This window comes from Symphalangus syndactylus, chromosome 1 (genome assembly GCF_028878055.3).
Source record: "Symphalangus syndactylus isolate Jambi chromosome 1, NHGRI_mSymSyn1-v2.1_pri, whole genome shotgun sequence".
Taxonomy (NCBI): Eukaryota; Metazoa; Chordata; class Mammalia; order Primates; family Hylobatidae; genus Symphalangus; species Symphalangus syndactylus.
The window spans coordinates 112,696,667-112,715,000 of NC_072423.2; the positions used below are offsets into that span (position 1 = coordinate 112,696,667).

General features: G+C 45.3%; 2 protein-coding genes and 1 pseudogene across 10 annotated transcripts in view; 2 read left to right on the forward strand and 1 right to left on the reverse strand.

Annotated features, from left to right (window-relative positions):
- NME6 (NME/NM23 nucleoside diphosphate kinase 6) overlaps window positions 1–10,066 on the forward strand; it is a 51,287-nt gene extending 41,221 nt beyond the window's left edge. For 3 of the 9 annotated variants that reach the window (XM_063610651.1, XM_063610640.1, XM_063610655.1), the window contains one exon: window positions 1,378–6,459. In XM_063610651.1, coding sequence (XP_063466721.1) covers window positions 1,378–1,439 — 62 coding nt within the window. In that variant the 3' untranslated portion in view covers window positions 1,440–6,459. Of the gene's footprint in view, window positions 1–1,377; window positions 6,460–7,772 lie in introns of those variants that run through there. The other 6 variants (XR_010113883.1, XR_010113882.1, XM_063610642.1 and 3 more) reach the window with 4 other exon arrangements.
- Window positions 1–18,334, reverse strand: part of ZNF589 (zinc finger protein 589) — a 33,546-nt gene that overhangs the window by 8,003 nt on the left and 7,209 nt on the right. The window contains 3 exon segments of the mRNA XM_063610192.1: window positions 4,855–4,938; window positions 4,941–4,956; window positions 15,448–15,500. Coding sequence (XP_063466262.1) covers window positions 4,855–4,938; window positions 4,941–4,956; window positions 15,448–15,500 — 153 coding nt within the window.
- Window positions 10,341–11,569, forward strand: LOC129482594 (large ribosomal subunit protein mL66-like; annotated as a pseudogene).

The following is an 18,334-nucleotide window of genomic DNA, read 5'->3' on the forward strand; positions in this document are numbered from 1 at the left end:
TTCTCCTGCCTCAGACTCCTGAGTAGCTGGGATTACAGGCACGTGCCATCTTGCCCAGCTAATTTTTGTATTTTTAGTAGAGACAGGGTTTCACCATGTTGGTCATGTTGGTCTTGAACTCCTGACCTCATGATCCGCCCGCCTTGGCCTCCCAATGTGCTGGGGTACAAGTGTTAGCCACCGTGCCCAGCCTTTTCCTTCTTTATTCTACAATTTTAATAAACAAGACCCTTCAACTTAAAAAAAAGAAAGTCCATAATGTTCAGAGTAAAAGCCAAGCTACTTAGAGGGCCCACTGGGTTCCACCTATTGCTTCTTTGACTCAACCTGTTCTCCAGCCTTCATTTGCTCCATCTGAGCCACACTGTCCTCCCCTCCTGATGACGTACACTGGCTGGTTTCTATGTCTACAGCACCCTTCTCCCATACATACCACTGGTATATTCTAAGAATGCAGAACTAGACCCAGCGTTTAATAGTCAATAAATACTTTTGAGTAAATGAGTGATAGGAGCCAAGTTAATTAAAAAAGGACTAGAGGGTTAGGCAGAAGATGTTCTCTAATACTGTCAGAACAAAAGCCTCCTTTTTATAACCTATATTTCGTAATATCTCACTTACTGTCCTGAAACAAAATTCATATTTAATTAAATGTACTCATAACGTTTTGTGCTTTTTTTTCTCTCCAAGATGGAGTCTTGCTCTGTCGCCCAGGCTGGAGTGCAGTGGCGCAATCTCGGTTCACTGCAACCTCCGCCTCCCAGGTTCAAGCGATTCTCCTCCCTCAGCCTCCTGCATAGCTGGGACTACAGGTGCACATCACCATGCCCGGCTGTTTTTTTTTTTTTTTTTTTGTATTTTTAGTAGAGGTGAGGTTACACCATGTTGGCCAGGCTTGTCTTGAACTCCTGACCTCGTGATCCACCTGCCTTGGCCTCCCAAAGTGCTAGGATTACTGGCATGAGCCACCGCACCCAGCTGCAGAATGTTTTAATAATGTAATGCCCTATCTGAAACATAAACAAGAAAGGAGCCAGGTGTGGCGGCTCATGCCTATAATCCCAACACTTTGGGAGGCCGAGGCAGGCGGATCATCTGAGGTCAGTAGTTTGAGACCAGCCTGACCAACATGGTGAAACCCTGTCTCCACTAAAAATACAAAAATTTGCCGGGTGTGGCGGCACGTGCCTGTAATCCCAGCTACTCAGGAGGCTGGGGCAGGAGAATCACTTGAACCAGGGAGGCAGAGGTTGTGGTGAGCTGAGATTGCACCACTGCACTCCAGCCTGGGCAACAAGAGCCAAACTCCATCTTGAAAAAAAAAAAAAAAGTAATTTACAATAAAAATATTCATTTCAATATGTAATCTCTTGACAGGGCTACATTATGAGACATACCAGAGCAATCAAGTGCTTACAGGAAGATCATTGTGGACATGATAGCTACAAATGCAGACACAGATGGATGTGCCTTATTGATGACTATGTGTGTTCTAGTGGTGACAGACCTAAGTGTGCTATGCAAGCGGTTACTCAAACACCACAACCAGCACTGCCATGAGTGATGTATTTTTTTTTCATATTGGTGAACACCTCTTGGTAAAACTCAAAACTATTTTCTCTTGATTTACAATCTACCATGCAAAAATTATATTATCTAAAATAGATTTATATTCTAGATTCAGAATATTACAAACAGATCCATGGGCTACAGGGGAAAATAAAGGAGAGAGAGAAGAAATTGATATAAATTAAGAGAATTTTTTAGAAGATGGAATGTGTGGATCTCATCTGAATCCCGATTCAAATTTGCAAAAAAACTTTTGAGATGATCAGGTAAATTTGAACATGGACTAGGTGTTGGATGATACTGAAGCACTACTGATAACTTTGTGAGTTCTGATCATGATACTGTGGTTATATAAGAAAATGTGAAGCCGGGCGCAGTGGCTCATGCCTGTAATCCCAGCACTTTGGGAGGCCGAGGCGGGCGGATCACCTGAGGTCAGGAGTTCGAGACAAGCCTGGCTAACATGGTGAAACCTCGTTTCTACTAAAAATACAAAAAATTAGCCGGCTGTGGTGGTGCACACCTGTAATCCCAGCTACTCGGGAGGCTGAGGCAGGAGAATCGCTTGAACCCGGAAGGTAAAAGTTGCAGTGAGCCAAGATCGCACCACTGCACTCCAGCTTGGGCAACAAGAGTGAAATTCCATCTCAAAAAAAATAAAATGTCCTTATTTATTGGAGTTGCACTGTGATATAACAGGAGTGGTATGTCATGATATTTGAGATTTGCTTTAAATAATTCAGCAATAAGAGAAAAAAAGTGATGTAGAGACAAAGGGAAAGATGGATCAAGGACGAAAACAGTTTAACACCTGAAATGGATCCAGTGAGATCCAAAGTTTCAGGGTCAAGATTAATTTGAATCAGATTATTTTAAGGCAATTTTAACATATTCTTCAGAATCAACAAAATGTATGAGCATAAAGATAGAGAGTAACAAGACCGGATGAAACAAGACCAAATCAGATTGGCCAATTGAAAGCTAACTTAAATGGATGAATCTACACTGAAATAGAAATAGGCAACTAGGATTGAAATGAGGCCAATTCAAATTAGATTAAAGCAGTGCAAAATAGGTCTAAGCAGATGCAAAGAGAACAAATCAGAACTATTTAATTCATAGCTTTGCCAGATGAAGACAAACCTTGAGAAAGATGCTGAGAGAAATGTGAGGAACTTTGAAAATCTGACTCTCATCAAGAACTCAGGAATATCCAGAATAATTTTGTATTTGCTAACCTAGTAATCAGTTTTAGTTTTTAAATAAGTGGATAAAAACATGATGTATGATATCCAGTGTTGCGGGAAGTCAGGGACCCCAAACGGAGGGACCGGCTGAAGCCATGGCAGAAGAACGTGGATTGTGAAGATTTTATGGACATTTATTAGTTCCGCAAATTAATACTTTTGTAATTTCTTTTTTTTTTTTTGAGACAGAGTCTCGCTCTGTCACCCAGGCTGGAGTGCAGTGGCGCAATCTCGGCTCACTGCAAGCTCCGCCTCCCGGGTTCACGCCATTCTCCTGCCTCAGCCTCTCCGAGTAGCTGGGACTACAGGCGCCCGCCACAACGCCCGGCTAATTTTTTGTATTTTTAGTAGAGACGGAGTTTCACCGTGGTCTCGATCTCCTGACCTTGTGATCCGCCCGCCTCGGCCTCCCAAAGTGCTGGGATTACAAGCATGAGCCACCGCGCCTGGCCTACTTTTGTAATTTCTTATGCCTGTGTTTACTGCAATCTCTAAACATAAATTGTGAAGATTTCATGGACACTTACCACTTCCCCAATCAATACCCTTGTGATTTCCTATGCCTGTCTTTACTTTCATCTCTTAATCCTGTCAGTTGAGGAGGATGTATATCGTTCCAGGACCCTGTAATAATTGCGTTAACTACAAAAATTGTACAGCATGTGTGTTTGAGCAATATGAAATGTGGGCACCCTGAAAAAAGAACAGGATAACAGCAATTGTTCAGGGAATAAGAGAGATAACCTTAAACTCTGACCGCCGGTGAGCCGGGCAGAACAGAGCCATATTTCTCTTCTTTCAAAAGCAAATGGGAGAAACATCGCTGAATTCCTTTTCTCAGCATGGAATGTCCCTGAGAAAGAGAATGCGCACCCAGGGGTAGGTCTCTGAACTGGCCCCCCCGGGGCATACCTGTCTCTTATGGTCGAGATTGCAGAGGTGAAATAAACTCCAGTCTCCCATAGCGCTCCCAGGCTTATTAGGAAGAGGAAATTCCCACCTAATAAATTTTGGTTAGACCGGTTGATCTCAAAACGCTGTCTCCTGATAAGATGTTATCAGTGACAGTGGTCCCCAAAACTTCATTAGCAATTTTAATTTCCGCTTGGTCCTGTGGTCCTGTGATCTCGCCCTGCCTCCATTTGCCTTGTGATATTCTATTACCCTGTTAAGTACTTGATGTCTGTCACCCACACCTATTCATATACTCCCTCCCCGTTTGAAACTCCCTAATAAAAACTTGATGGTTTTTGTGGCTTGTGGGGCATCACGGATCCTACCAATGTGTGATGTCTCCCCCGGACGCCCAGCTTTAAAATTTCTCTCTTTTGTACTCTGTCCTTTTATTTCTCAAGCCAGCTGACACTTAGGAAAATAGAAAAGAACCTAGGTGATTGTCGGGGCAGGTTCCCTGATAATCCAGTAATCTATAAAACATCAAACTGACAGATTTATACCTTAAATGTTAAACATTTCCAACTTCTAGGTCATAGAAGGCATCTCTTACTATTCTCCTCCTTGTTCTCTGTACTCCAACCACCTTGGCCTCCTTGTTTTTCCTCCAAAGGACTAGATATGCTCCTGCCTCCAGGGCCTTGGCACTGCTTTCCCTTTGTCTGGAGCAGTTTCCCACTTGACCCACATATCCAACCTTCTCACCTCCTTCAAGCCTTTGCTCAAATGTAGTTCCTCATAGAGGCCTACCTTGATCACGCAATTTAAAAGTTCAGCCAGTTGCCTCCACACCCAGCACTTCAGATCTCCCTTAAACTGCTCTACTTATATTTATATATCTTATACACATATATTTTTTAGCTATGTAGCACTTATTACCCTTTGACATATATAATTTACCTATATATGCTGCTTATTGTATGTTGTCAGTCTACCTATACTAGAATATAAGCTCCACGAGAGAAGAAATGCTTTATTATTCTATTCACTGATATGTTCTAAGAGATTAAAACATTGGCTGGCACACTGAATGTGGTCAGTAAATACTTGAACGGAAAAATGAAAGAAGAGAACATGTCCTTACCCAACAAGACCAGATTCCTGAGACTTTCCAGCATCACTTCTTTGTATAGGTTCCTCTGCTCAAGGCTCAGTCTCTTCCACTCTCCTCGAAAGTCACTGGTCCCTAAATCAACCAATAAATTCATACTAATCAAGTCACCATTAAGATCCACAGGGAGGGCCTTCCTTCCTTCCTTCTTTTCTCTTTCCTTCTCTTTCTTTCTTTCTTTCTTTCTTTCTTTCTTTCTTTCTTTCTTTCTTTCTTTCTCTTTGTTTCTTTCCTTCTTTCCTTCTTTTCTCTTTTCTTTTCTTTCTTTTTCTTTTCTTCCGTCTGTGGCCCAGGCTGCAGTATAGTCGGCTCGCTGCAGACTCCCTGCCTCCGGCTCCCGTGATTCTCCTGCCCCGGCCTGCGGGCTGCCTGGGATTGCCGGCGCGCGCCACCACCCCTGCCTGGTTTTTCTCCTTTGGCTAGAGGCGCGGTTTCGCCATGTTGGCCACGCTGGTCTCCAGCTCCTGACCTCGAGTGGTCTGCCTGCCTCGGCCTCCCAAGGTGCTGGGACTGCAGACAGAGTCTCGCTCACTCGGTGCTCGCTGTTGCCCAGGCTGGAGTGCGGTGGCGTGGTCTTGGCTCGCTGCAGCCTCCGCCTCCCAGCCACCTGCCTTGGCCTCCCAGGGTGCTGGGATTGCAGCCTCTGCCCGGCCGCCGCCCCGTCTGGGAGGTGGGGAGCGTCTCTGCCTAGCCGCCCATCGTCTGGGATGTGAGGAGCGCGTCTGCCCGGCAGCCCGTGATCTGGGCTGTGAGGAGCGCCTCTGCCCGGCCGCCCCGTCTGGGAAGTGAGGAGCGCCTCTGCCCGGCCGCCCCGTCTGGGAAGTGAGGAGCGCCTCTGCCCGGCCACCCATCGTCTGGGATGTGAGGAGCGCCTCTGCCCGGCCGCCCATCGTCTGGGATGTGAGGAGTGCCTCTGCCCGGCTGCCCCGTCCAGGAAGTGAGGAGCCCCTCTGCCCGGCCGCCACCCCGTCTAGGAAGTGGGGGGCGTCTCTGCCCAGCCGCCCCGTCTGGGAGGTGAGGAGTGCCTCTGCCCGGCCTCCCCGTCTGGGATGTGGGGAGCACCTCTGCCCGGCCACCCCGTCTGGGAGGTCTACCACGGAGGCCAGAAGCAATGTGGGGGCTGGACGTGGTGGCTCACGCCTGTAGTCCCGGTACTCTGGGAGGCCGAGGTGGGTTGATCACTTGAGGCTAGGGGTTCGAGACCAGCCTGGCCAACATGGCGAAACATATGAAAAATACAACAGACAAACGAACCAACCAACCCAGCGACAACAAAACGGGTCTACCCTGGAGTCATACTCTAATTTTTTCTATTTTCCTCCCTTTCTGATCCTTTATCCCACTTTATTTTTCTTCCTCTTCCTTCTCCTTTGTCAAATAGAGGATGCAGTTATTATCATTGATCCCTACAAAGTCCCTCTCTCATTTATTTTCTTTAATTCCCACCCCCCATTTCTATTCCCGGTCTTCCCATGTGCAACCTTCCTAATATGTTTGATATGCATATTTTTGTTTGTATGTATTTTTAGAAAATGTTTATTGTTTTGTGTGCAAAAAAAATAAAATTAATAAAAAAGATAGAATCAACAGGATGTTAATCTTGGCAGGGTTCCCTGGATCCAGATTCTGAAAATGGAAAAAAAAAAAAAAAAAAGATTCACAGGGAGAATGGAACTGGTGGTCTTGGAGAATCTAGCTACATAAGAAATTGATTTAGGCTGGGCACGGTGGCTCACACCTGCAACCCCAGCACTTTGGGAGGCCGAGGTGGGAGGTTATCTTGAGGTCAGGAGTTCGAGACCAGACTGGCCAATATGGTGAAACGCTGTCTCCACTAAAAATACAAAAATTAGCTGGGCGTGGTGGCACACGCCTGTAGTCCCAGCTACTCGGGAGGCTGAGGCAGGAGAATCACTTGAACCCGAGAGGCAGAGGTGGCAGTAAACCAAGATCACTCCATTGCACTCCAGTGCGGATGACAGAGTGAGACTCCGCCTCAAAAAAAAAAAAAAAAATGGATCTGCTACTTGGGAGGCTGACGTGAGAGGATTGTTTGAGCCCAGGAGTTCAAGACTAGCCTGAGCAACACAGTGAGACCCTGTCTCTATGAAAGATAAACAAAAATTAGCCAAGTATGGTGGTGTGCACCTGTAGTTCCAGCTACCCAGGAGGCTGAGGTAGGAGGATTGCCCGATCCCAGGAGGTCGGGGCTGCAGTGAGCTGAGATCACACCATTGCTCTCCAGCCTGGGTGACCAGAGCGAGACCCTGTCTCAAAAAAACATACACCATATGCTTTTTCATCTTCAAGTCTCTTCTCTTCTAAGTGAGTATTCAGTGGTGTTTTATCTTTAGTTACACTTGAAAGGTGGCATTGCCCTCAGATACCAAGGGAGTCACCAATCAACTTACTTCTACTGAATTCAAGCATTATTTGCTCAGTGACCAACTTCAGCCTATGGGTATTCCATGACACTCCTAACTTGCCCTAGATTTTTTTTTTTTTTTTTTTTTTTTTTTTTTTGAGACGGAGTCTCACTCTGTTGCCCAGGCTGAACTGCAGTGGCGTGATCTCGGCTCACTGCAGCCCCTGCCTACCGGGTTCAAGCAATTCTCCTGCCTCAGCCTCCCAAGTAGCTGGGACCATAGGCACATACCACCACACCTGGCTAATTTTTTTTGTATTTTTTCTTTTTAGTAGAGATGGGGTTTCACCATGTTGGCCAGGCTAGTCTCCAATTCCTGACCTCAAGTGATCTGCCTGCCTCGGACTTGCTTTACATTTTTAACTTCACTCTGCAGACTTTGGGGAACATTTGCACATTATTCCCAGCTGCCTCTGATCACCCTGAGTACCTCTTCTCTGACTCAGCCTCTTCCTCCTATTCTCAGGTATACATCCATCTTCTTGTCCACCTTCCAAGTGGTCCTTGGCACTCTAGGAGTTGGTAATGTATATTCCAGGTTCTAAAGCTAAACTAATTAAGCTTCTATCAAATCAAAGATGACAGTAGGGGCTGGAGGAAACACACTGCAAGGCCACCAAGCCAGAGCTTCCTAGCACCCTCCCCTGAGAGCTGGACTATAAAAGAGATTTAATAAAACCCAGCACAGAAGTGCAGAAGCAGTACAGAATAATAATGACGCTGAGCTAAGAGTAGGAAACTAGGTGTAGATACTGAAATCCTTGAGTGTGTGAGAAGTTTTGGGAGGGACGTCACATCTATAGCCAGCAGCCCAGGCAGTCAGGCCGCGTGGCACAGTGTAGGAGGGAGGACAAAAAGTCTAGACAGCAGGCCAGGACCCAGGATTAGGCAGCCAAGGCCTGAGCGGGCAGTGGTGTGGGCTGCTGTCCCTTACATGCTTTCCATGACCTGCTGCTTCAGGCACATCCTGGTTCTCATATTCTCAGTGATCTTTCCCCTTTTCTTTTTATACCCCAGGTCTCATAATTTCTCTTGTTCAAGCCTTGTGTCTCTCATGTTCCAATATCCTCTCCATTTCTCTCTTGACTCCTCTTCCCCCTCTAGTTCTTCCACTGAAGCATAAAACAGGCTCAGCTACAATGGAAGCTAGGCTTTTTGCACAGTGGATGTAGTAGGAGCCCAATCTACGGAGTCAGACCACACAAGTCCAAATCCCAGCTTTGCCACTTATACAATACATGACCTTCGGAAACTTACATTACCTCTCTGTGTCTTAGTTTCCACATCTATAAAATGGGCTTGATAATGACACTTACTGTCTTAATAAAGATAAAGCACTGACATCAATGCCTGACATGCAGTAAACACTTGCTATTACAATTTGCTGTAACTAAGCAATAGAATGTTTTATATTTAAGTAAAAACTGATTTTTAAAATAAGTAAATAATTTTTGGTTCTCAAAAAGTAATCAAACATTCTGTCCAGTACAAGGCAAGAAGAGGAAGTAAAAAGCACAGAGACTGGTAAGGAAGAAATAAAATTACCCCTATTTGCCAAGGACATGGTTTTCTATGTACGAAATGCAAAGGAATCTATAAAAATGATCATATAACTAATAAGTGAGTCCAGGAGGACTGAAAGATACAAGATGAACACATAAAAATCCATCGTATTCCTATAGATTAGCAACGACCATGTGGAAACTGAAATTAAAAATATACCATTTACAATCACTCCCGCAAACAAGAGGTGCCTAACATAAATCCAACAAAACAAGTATAACATCTGTACACTGAAAACTACAAAATGCCAATGGAAAAAAAATCAAAGAAGATCTAGATAAATGGGGAGACAAAGCACGTTCGTGGGTTGGAAGGCTCAACATAGTAAAGATGTCAATCTTCCCCAAAATGATCTATAGATTTAACACAATTCCCATAAAAATCCCAACCAGATTTTTGTGTAGATATAGACAACTTATCCTAATATATATGATCAGGCAAAGAAACTAGAAGAACAAAGTAAGAGGGATCCCTCTACCTGATATTAAATTTCCTATTTGATCACTGCAATACTTGAGACAGGGTACCTATGGAAGAACAGACACACAGATCAATAGAAGAGAACCGAAAACCCAGAAAGAGATCAACACAAATACCCTAAAGTGGATTTTTGTAAAAGTAATTCAATGAAGAATCGACTTTGCAACAAATGGCACTGGACCAACTGGATATTCACAGACAAAAAAATTAACCTCAACCTAAAACCTCACACTTTATTAAAAAAAAAAAAAAATTCAAAATGAATCACAAATTTAAATATAAAAATATTAGAAAAAATACAGGAGAAGATCTATACTGGGACCTAGTGCTTGGCAAAGAGTTCTTAGACATGACACCAAAACCACAATCCATAAAAGAAAAAATAATAAACCAGACTTCACCAAAATTAAAACTTTTTCGGTGGCTCACGTCTGTAATCCTAGCACTTTGGGAGGCTGAGGCAGGCAGATCACCTGAGGTCAGGAGTTCGAGACCAGCCTGGCCAACATGGTGAAACCCTGTCTCTACTAAAAATGCAAAAATTAGCTAGGTGTGGTGGTGCACACCTGTAATTCCAGCTACTCGGGAGGCTGAGGCAGGAGAATCGCTTGAACCCAGGAGGCAGGGGTTGCAGTGAGCCAAGATTATGCCACTGCACTCCAGCCTGGGAGACAGAGCAAGACTCTGTCTCAAAACAAAAAACAAAAAACAAAAACAGGCCGGGCGCGGTGGCTCACGCCTGTAATCCCCGCACTTTGGGAGGCTGAGGCGGGCGGATCACGAGGTCAGGAGATCGAGACCATCCTGGCTAACACAGTGAAACCCCATCTCTACTAAAAATACAAAAAATTAGCCGGGCGTGGTAGCGGGCGCCTGTAGTCCCAGCTACTCGGGAGGCTGAGGCAGGAGAATGGCGTGAACCTGGGAAGTGGAGCTTGCAGTGAGCCGAGATCGTGCCACTGCACTCCAGCCTGGGTGACAGAGCGAGACTCCGTCTCAAAAAAAAAAAAAAAAACAAAAACAAAAACAAAACCTTTTTACTATAGAAGACCCCCATCTCTTCCAGAACATAGAAGCAGAGGGAACATTTCCTAACCCATCCTATGAATCCAGCATTACCCTAATAGCAAATCTAGATAAAGACATTAGAAATTAAAACTACAGATCAATATATCTCACAGAGATACAATACCCCCTCCCAAAATATAAGAAAATCAAATCCAGAAATGTATAAGAAGAATTACACACCACACTTGGGTTTATTATAGTTCTGCAAAGCTGGTTCAACATTTGAAAATCAATCATTGTGGAGGTCAGGGTTGGTTTTTCAAGATGGCGGCCTTTGAGGCTCTGGTGTCCGGCTGTGGGCAGCTTCCCTGTGGGCTCCTAGCAGGCCCCCAGCAGTGACCAGCTGGTCTCAGCTTCCAGCTCGCGGGTTCAGGAAAGTGGTGGAGATCCAAGAAGGAAAGACAACTATAATTGAAGGCCGTATCACAGCGACTCGAAGGAGAGTCCAAATCCTCCTAACCCCTCTGGCCAGTGCCCCATCTGCCACTGGAACCTGAACCACAAGTAAAACTACGATGATGTTTTGCCGCTTAGCCAGTCCATCCAGCCTCATGGAGGCATGCTGCCCCGAAAGATCACAGGCGTGTGATGGGAAGAGCACTGCAAGATCGAGGAGTGTGTGAAGATGGCCTGCCGAGCAGGTCTGTTACCAAATCACAGGCCTCAGCTTCCTGAAGGAGTTGTTCCAAAGGGCAAACCCCAACTCAACCAGTACTTGACCCACTGGGGTCCCTGCACCCTCATGCCCATCTACAAAAAAGGCCTCCCCTGGAACAGGGCGTTCATGGCCTTGGGATCACCCCTCCTGCGGGACAATGTCTGCTACTCAAGAACACCTTGGAAGCTGTATCACTGACAGAGAGCAGAGCTTCCAGAGTTCCTCCTGCACCTACGCTGTGGAGTAGGAGGACTACTCACAAGCCCTGGGCCACAACTATACTGCCCCACCCCACCATGACGGCCTGGCCCCTCTGACACGTATGGACAGGGGACAGTGGGACAAACTTCAGTACCCTTGGTCTCCCCAGTAGCAATGCTGGGAGCTAGAGGCAGGCAGGGCAGTTGGGTCCCTTGGCAACTGCTGTGGGGCTTGGGCCATACTCAGTGCTGGAGACAGGAGTTTTGCCCAGTGGAATGTCATAAACTAGGCTTGTGGGCTTAAAATTAAAAAAAAGAAAAGAAAATCAATCATTGTAATCCACCATGTTAACAGGCTAAAGAAACAAAATCATATGATCATATCATTTGATACAGAAAATACAAAACCCAACACCTAGTGATTATAAAAATTCTCAGCTGCCACAAGTGGTGGCTCGTGCCTGTAATCCCAACAGTTTGGGAGGTCAAGGCAGGAGGATTGCTTGAGCCCAGGAGTTTGAGACCAGCCTGGGCAACATGGCAAGACCCCATCTCTGGCCAGGCACGGTGGCTCTCGCCTATAATCACAGCACTTTGGGAGGCTAAGGCAGGCAGATCACCGGAGGTTACAAGTTCGAGACCAGCCAACATGGAAAAACCGTGTCTCTACTGAAAAAACAAAAGCTAGCCAGGCGTGGTGGTGGGTACCTGTAATACCGGCTACACGGGAGGCTGAGGCAGGAGAATCACTTGAACCTGGGAGGCGGAGGTTGCGATGAGCCAAGATCGCACCACTGCACTCCAGCCTGGAGACAGAGCGAGACTTTGTCTCAAAAAAAAAAAAAAGTAAAAACTCTCGGCCAGGCATGGTGGCTCATGCCTGTAATATCAGCACTTTGGGAGGCCAAGTAGGCAGATCACTTGAGGTCAGGAGCTTGAGACCAGCCTGGCCAACATGGTGAAATCCCGTCTCCACTAAAAATACAAAAATTAGCTGGGCGTGGTGGTACACACCAGTAATCCCAGCTACTTGATAAGACTTTCAGTTTCAAATTGATAGATTTCAATATTTATATAAAAATGCAAAAGACAGCTGGGCGTAGTGGCTCATGCCTGTAATCCCAGCACTTCGGGAGGCCGAGGCAGGCAGATCATCTGAGGTCAGGAGTTCGAGACCAGCCTGGCCAACACGATGAAACCAAGTCTCTAATAAAAATACAAAAATTAGCCAGGAGTGGTGTTGCAGGCCTGTAATCCCAGCTTCTCAGGAGGCTGAAGCAGGAGAATCACTTGAATCCAGGAGACGGAGATTGCAGTGAGCCAAGATCGCATCACTGTACTCCAGCGTGGGCAACAGAGGGAGATTCTGTCTCAAAAAAAAAAAAAGTTGTTCTCAAAGAAGTAGAGAGTAGGCCAAGTGCAATGGCTCACACGTGTAATCCCAGCACTTTGACAGTCCAAGATGGGAGGACTGCCTGAGTCCAAGAGTTCGAGATCAGCCTGGGCAACATAGTGAGACCTGTCTCTATTTAATAAAAAAAAAAGAAAAAAAGAAAGTAGAAAGTAAAATAGTAGTTACCAGAGGATGGAGAGGGGAAGGGAGAGGAAAGCAGGAGAGAGATTGGTCAATAGATACAGAACTACATTATACAGGATGAATAAGTTTTGGCGTTCTATTGCAAAGTAGGAAGCTTAGAGTTAACAATAATAAATTGTAATTTTTTTTTTTTTGAAATGGAGTCTTGCTCTGTCACCTGGGCTGGAGTGCCGTGGCTCGATCTCGGCTCACTGCAACCTCCACCTCCCAAGCTCAAGTAATTCTCCTGCTTCAGCCTCCTGAGTAACTGGGATTACAGGCGTCCGCCACCATGCCCAGCTAATTTTTGTATTTTTAGTAGTGACAGGTTTTCGCCATGTTGGCCAGGCTGGTCTCGAACTACTGACCTCAGGTGATTCGCCCATCTCGGCCTCCCAAAGTGCTGGCATTACAGGTGTGAGCCACCATTCCCAGCCAGAACTGTATATTTCAAAATGGCTAGAAAAGGGGCTTTTGAATGTTCTCATCACAAAGAAATGATAAATGTTTAAGGTGATGGATATGCTAATTACCCCAATTTGATCATTACACAATGTATACATGTGTGAAAACATCACATTGTACCCCATAAAAAGGTACAAACATTATATGTCAATCATGAATTGTTTTAAATGTGTCAAAACTTTGAACAGACACATCAAAAAGGAAGCTATGTGAATGCCTAACGAATAGCTGTAGAAGTGCTGAACTCAAATGGTAAACTCAAAATTTGTGCATTTCACTGTATGTACATTTTACCTCAGAAAAAAATCAGAAACAATATTGAATTCTACTTAATAATATGCATGCTGAAGTATTTAGAGGTGAAATGTATTGAGATCTGTAATTTACTCTGAAGTGCATGAAAACATAAGATGGGCCGCGCACAGTGACTCACGCCTATAATTCCAGCACTTTGGGAGGCCGAGGCGGGCAGATCACCTGAGGTCAGGAGTTCGAGACCAGCCTGGCTAACATGGTGAAACCCCGTTTCTACTAAAAATACAAAAATTAGCTGGGCGTTGTGGTGCGTGCCTGTAATCCCAGCTACTCAGGAGGCTGAGGCAGGAGAACCGCTTGAACCCAGGAGATGGAGGTTGCAGTGAGCTGAGATCGCACCATTGCACTCCAGCCTGGGCGACAAGAGCGAAACTCTGTCTCAAAAAGAAAAAAAAAGGTTAGGGCAGAGAAGGGAATACAGGAAAATAAAGGCAACTGCTTCCCTGATAATGAAGTAATTTGCTCCCAAGTCACCCTCATCTGTATCAATCAAGCTTGGCCCCTATGGCCTGGAAGCTGCCCCAGAGACTGGTACAAAACCTCCTGAGAAGAATGGTGTGGCTACTATGTCTCCTATACTCTATCCCTTCATGAAGCTACACGAATTTAATGCAGGGTTAAAGTACATTGCGTACCATGAATTTGATTATCAATCCAAACCTAAGACCATTCTTTGTGGCTGTGCATTGTTTTAACAGCTATAGGCTAACACTTAGTCTTTCCCTGTACTATTTTACAGTTTTAGCTGTCTTAATCATAATTACTACCAGTGTCATTATTTCCTGTCTCTGTGCATCATTTCCTAAAGAATCCTGGATCTTTGAGAATAAGGACAATGAATTTAACAACTTTTATTTGGCTAGCTCCCAGAATTCTCACACAGTCCTGTGCCCAGAAACCAATAAATTAAATTTCTGATATAGCAAAGATCACAGGGGTTGGGGGAGACGGATATGCAACATCAGAACAAGGGGGTGAACTCTATGGGGCTCTTCATCCAAAACATAACCCCATTTTGTAGAGTTGGAAAGTGTGTTCTTTTATCATTGGGTAGTTTTCTAGGAGAAAAAAAGTCAAGAAGGCATCACAGAAAATTCATGTTTTGAGATCAGAGAAATCTGGATTTAATTCCTGACTCTACCATTTGGCCATCCACGTGTCCCTGTGCATAAATCATGTAATTCCTCTAAGCCAGATGACCTCATCTCTCAAATGGGGACGTCACCACCCATCTCCTACAGCTGTTAATGATTTAAACACAGGACTGAAATATTTATGGATTAAATCGTATGATGCCTTGGATTTTCTTTAATCCAGTGGGAATGGGGAATGGAGATGAAATAAAATTGGCCATGAGTTGATAATTGCTGAAGTGGGATGATGGATACAGAAGAGTTCATTAACTCTTTTTCTACTTTTGCATCTTTGTTTTCTAAAATAAAATGTGAAAAAGAGGTCCAATGTACAAGATCAGATTTAGATACTATTAAAGTGTTATAATTATTTGTGCAAATGTTGATGTAGGGAACTTTAATAGCGCATTTTAGGATCTTAATAACCCAAGGTTTTTATAAAAAGTTACCATTATATTTTAGAGTACTCTGAATTAATATTAAACTTGGTCATGTTTTTGTATAAGCTCAAAAAATAGACTAAATGCAAAAACCATTATAATATATGCCTAGAACAATGGCTAACACAAGGCATAAGCCACTTAAATGTTAATCACTTCCTCCCTTCCCAAGAAAGAGAGATGAGCCCATTCTCTGAGAAATGAGCCAGCATTTCAGAAAAGAGAAAGGTGGGCCCAACTTACCAGATATCTAGGCTTCTCTTTCCAGGACCAGGCAGAATCCTTGGCAGGCAGAGCTGGGGAAAGAAAGAAGCAGCCTTGAGAAGCCAGCCCTACCAGGCAAATCATGAGGATCCCCAAGAGCCCTCTGAGCCTTGGCTGTGGCCACCTGAGCCTTCTCAGCTGACTCAGACCCCGAGCTCCTCTCACCTCCTGCCTTATGCTTGAGTCAACTTCTCTATGCTCTGCACCACTTCCCTATTATGTTTTTACAGAAACACTGATCTTTTTTTTTTTTTTTTTGAGACAGAGTCTTGCTCTGTCGCCCAGGCTGGAGTGCAGTGGCACAATCTCGGCTCACTGCAAGCTCCGCCTCCTGGGTTCACGCCATTCTCCTGCCTCAGCCTCTCCAGGTAGCTGGGACTACAGGCGCCCGCCAGCACGCCCGGCTAATTTTTTTTTTTTTGTATTTTTAATAGAGACGGGGTTTCACCGTGGTCTCGATCTCCTGACCTCGTGATCCGCCCACCTCGGCCTCCCAAAGTGCTGGGATTACAAGCGTGAGCCACCGTGCCCGGCCAGAAACACTGATCTTAATTAAATGTAGTAAGGTAAACTTGAAGCACTCATCATCTTTCTACCCTAAAAATTAGCAAAACTGTTGAGACAAGGCATCATTTCCCCCCATGTGTTATGTGACTCCAGTTACACGTTTGTTTTTTTTTTATTTATGAAAATGGACCTAGCACAGTGGCACATGCCTATAATCCCAGAACTTTGGGAGGCCGAGGCAGGCAGATCACTTGAGGTCAAGAGTTTGAGGCCAGTCTGACCAACATGGCAAAGAAACTCCATCTCCACTAAAAATAAAAAAATTAGCCAGGCATGGTAGTGCATGCCTATAATCCCAGCTATTCAGGAGGCTGTGGCAGGAGAATCGCTTGAACCTGGGGGCGAAGGCTGCAGTGAGCAGAGATCATGCCATGCACTCCAGCCTGGGCAACAGCAAAACTCCATCTCAAAAATAGTTTATGAAAATGTTAGGACGGGCGCGGTGGCTCACACCTGTAATCCCAGCACTTTGGGAGGCTGAGGCAGGCCGATCACAAGGTCAGGAGATCGAGACCATCCTGGCTAACAAAGTGAAACCCCGTCTCTACTGAAAATACAAAAAATTAGCTGGGCGTGGTGGTGGGCGCCTGTAGTCCCAGCTACTCAGGAGGCTGAGGCAGGAGAATGGCATGAACCCGGGAGGCAGAGCTTGCAGCGAGCCGAGATCGCACCACTGCACCCCAGCCTGGGTGACAGAGACTCCGTCTCAAGAAAAAAAAAAAAAAAAAAAATGTTAAACACAGAAACAGAAGTCTGTGATTTAATAAAAATGTATTTTTAAAAAATGTGCCAGGCCGGTTTCAGTGGCTCACGCCTATAATCCTAACACTTTGGGAGGCTGAGGTGGGAGGATCACTTGAATCCAGGGCTTCAAGACCAGCCTGGGCGACAACGAGACCCACATCTCTAATAATAAAAATAATAATTATTATATTGTTTTAAAAACTTGCCAGGCCAGGCACAATGGCTCACGCCTGTAATCCCAGCACTTTGGGAAGCCAAGGCGGGTGGATCACAAGGTCAGGAGATCGAGACCATCCTGGCTAACATGGTGAGACCCTGTCTCTACTAAAAATACAAAAAAAATTAGCCGGGCGTGGTGGTGGGCGCCTATGGTCCCAGCTACTCGGGAGGCTGAGGAAAGAGAATGGTGTGAACCCAGGAGGCAGAGCTTGCAGTGAGCCAAGATCGCGCCACTGCACTCCAGCCTGGGGGACAGAGCGAGACTCCATCTCAAAAAAAAAAAAAAAAAAAAAAAACTTGTCAATGTTATTCCTTATTTTACAAAAGAGCATTAGTAAAAGGAGAAAAAAGTATTAAAGACCATTACAACAGCATTTCTAAAGCGCAGCTTGTCAGACGCTCATTCCTCTTCAGATTATTGTGGAACTGATTGATTGATTGATTGATTGAGATAGGGTCTCACTGTTGCCTAGGCTGGAATGCAGTGGCGCAATCTCTGCTCACTACAACCTCCAACTCCTGGGCTCAAGTGATCCTCCCATCTCAACTTCCCTGGGGTTACAGGCATGCACCACCATGCCCAGCTAATTTTTGTATTTTTTGTAGAGATGGGGTTTCACCATGCTGGCTAGGCTGGTCTTGAACTCCTGACCTTAAGTGATCTGCCCGCCTCGGCCTCTCAAAGTGCTGAGATTATAGGCATAAGCCACCATGCCTGGCCTATTGTGGAATTTTAACAGGTAAGATTTTAACATCTCTGGAGGGAAGCTCAAGCTTTCCCTGCCATATGGCATGATCTCGGCTCACTGCAACCTCTGCCTCCTGGGTTCAAGCAATTCTCCTGCATCAGCCTCCCAAGTAGCTGGGATTACAGGCGCCTGCCACCATACCTGGCTAATTTTTGTATTTTTAGTAGAGACAGGGTTTCACCATGTTGGCCAGGCTGGTCTCGAACTCCTGACCTCAGGTGATCTGCCTGCCTCGGCCTCCCAAAAGCTGAGATTACAGGCGTGAGCCACCATGCCCAGCCTTCCCTGTCATATCTTTGCTGAGGGGAAAGAATGTTTTTCTGATCCTTGGATGTCACAGATTCTGAAAGTTCAGAAAAGGAACTGGGATGTCGTATTTCTAACCTGTGACCTGTGCCTTTGTAGAAGGGACAGAGTCTGGGGAAGGGAGTGCCTCTCCAGGGCAGGAGGGTCTTAGCAGCAGTCCGAAGCTTCCTCCTTGACACCCTTTATTCCAGTGTGAAAGACAGGGACATATTGATAAGGCATACGTGTTTATAAGATACATAGAAGTTGGCCAGGCTCTGCATGGTGCCTCATGCCTGTAA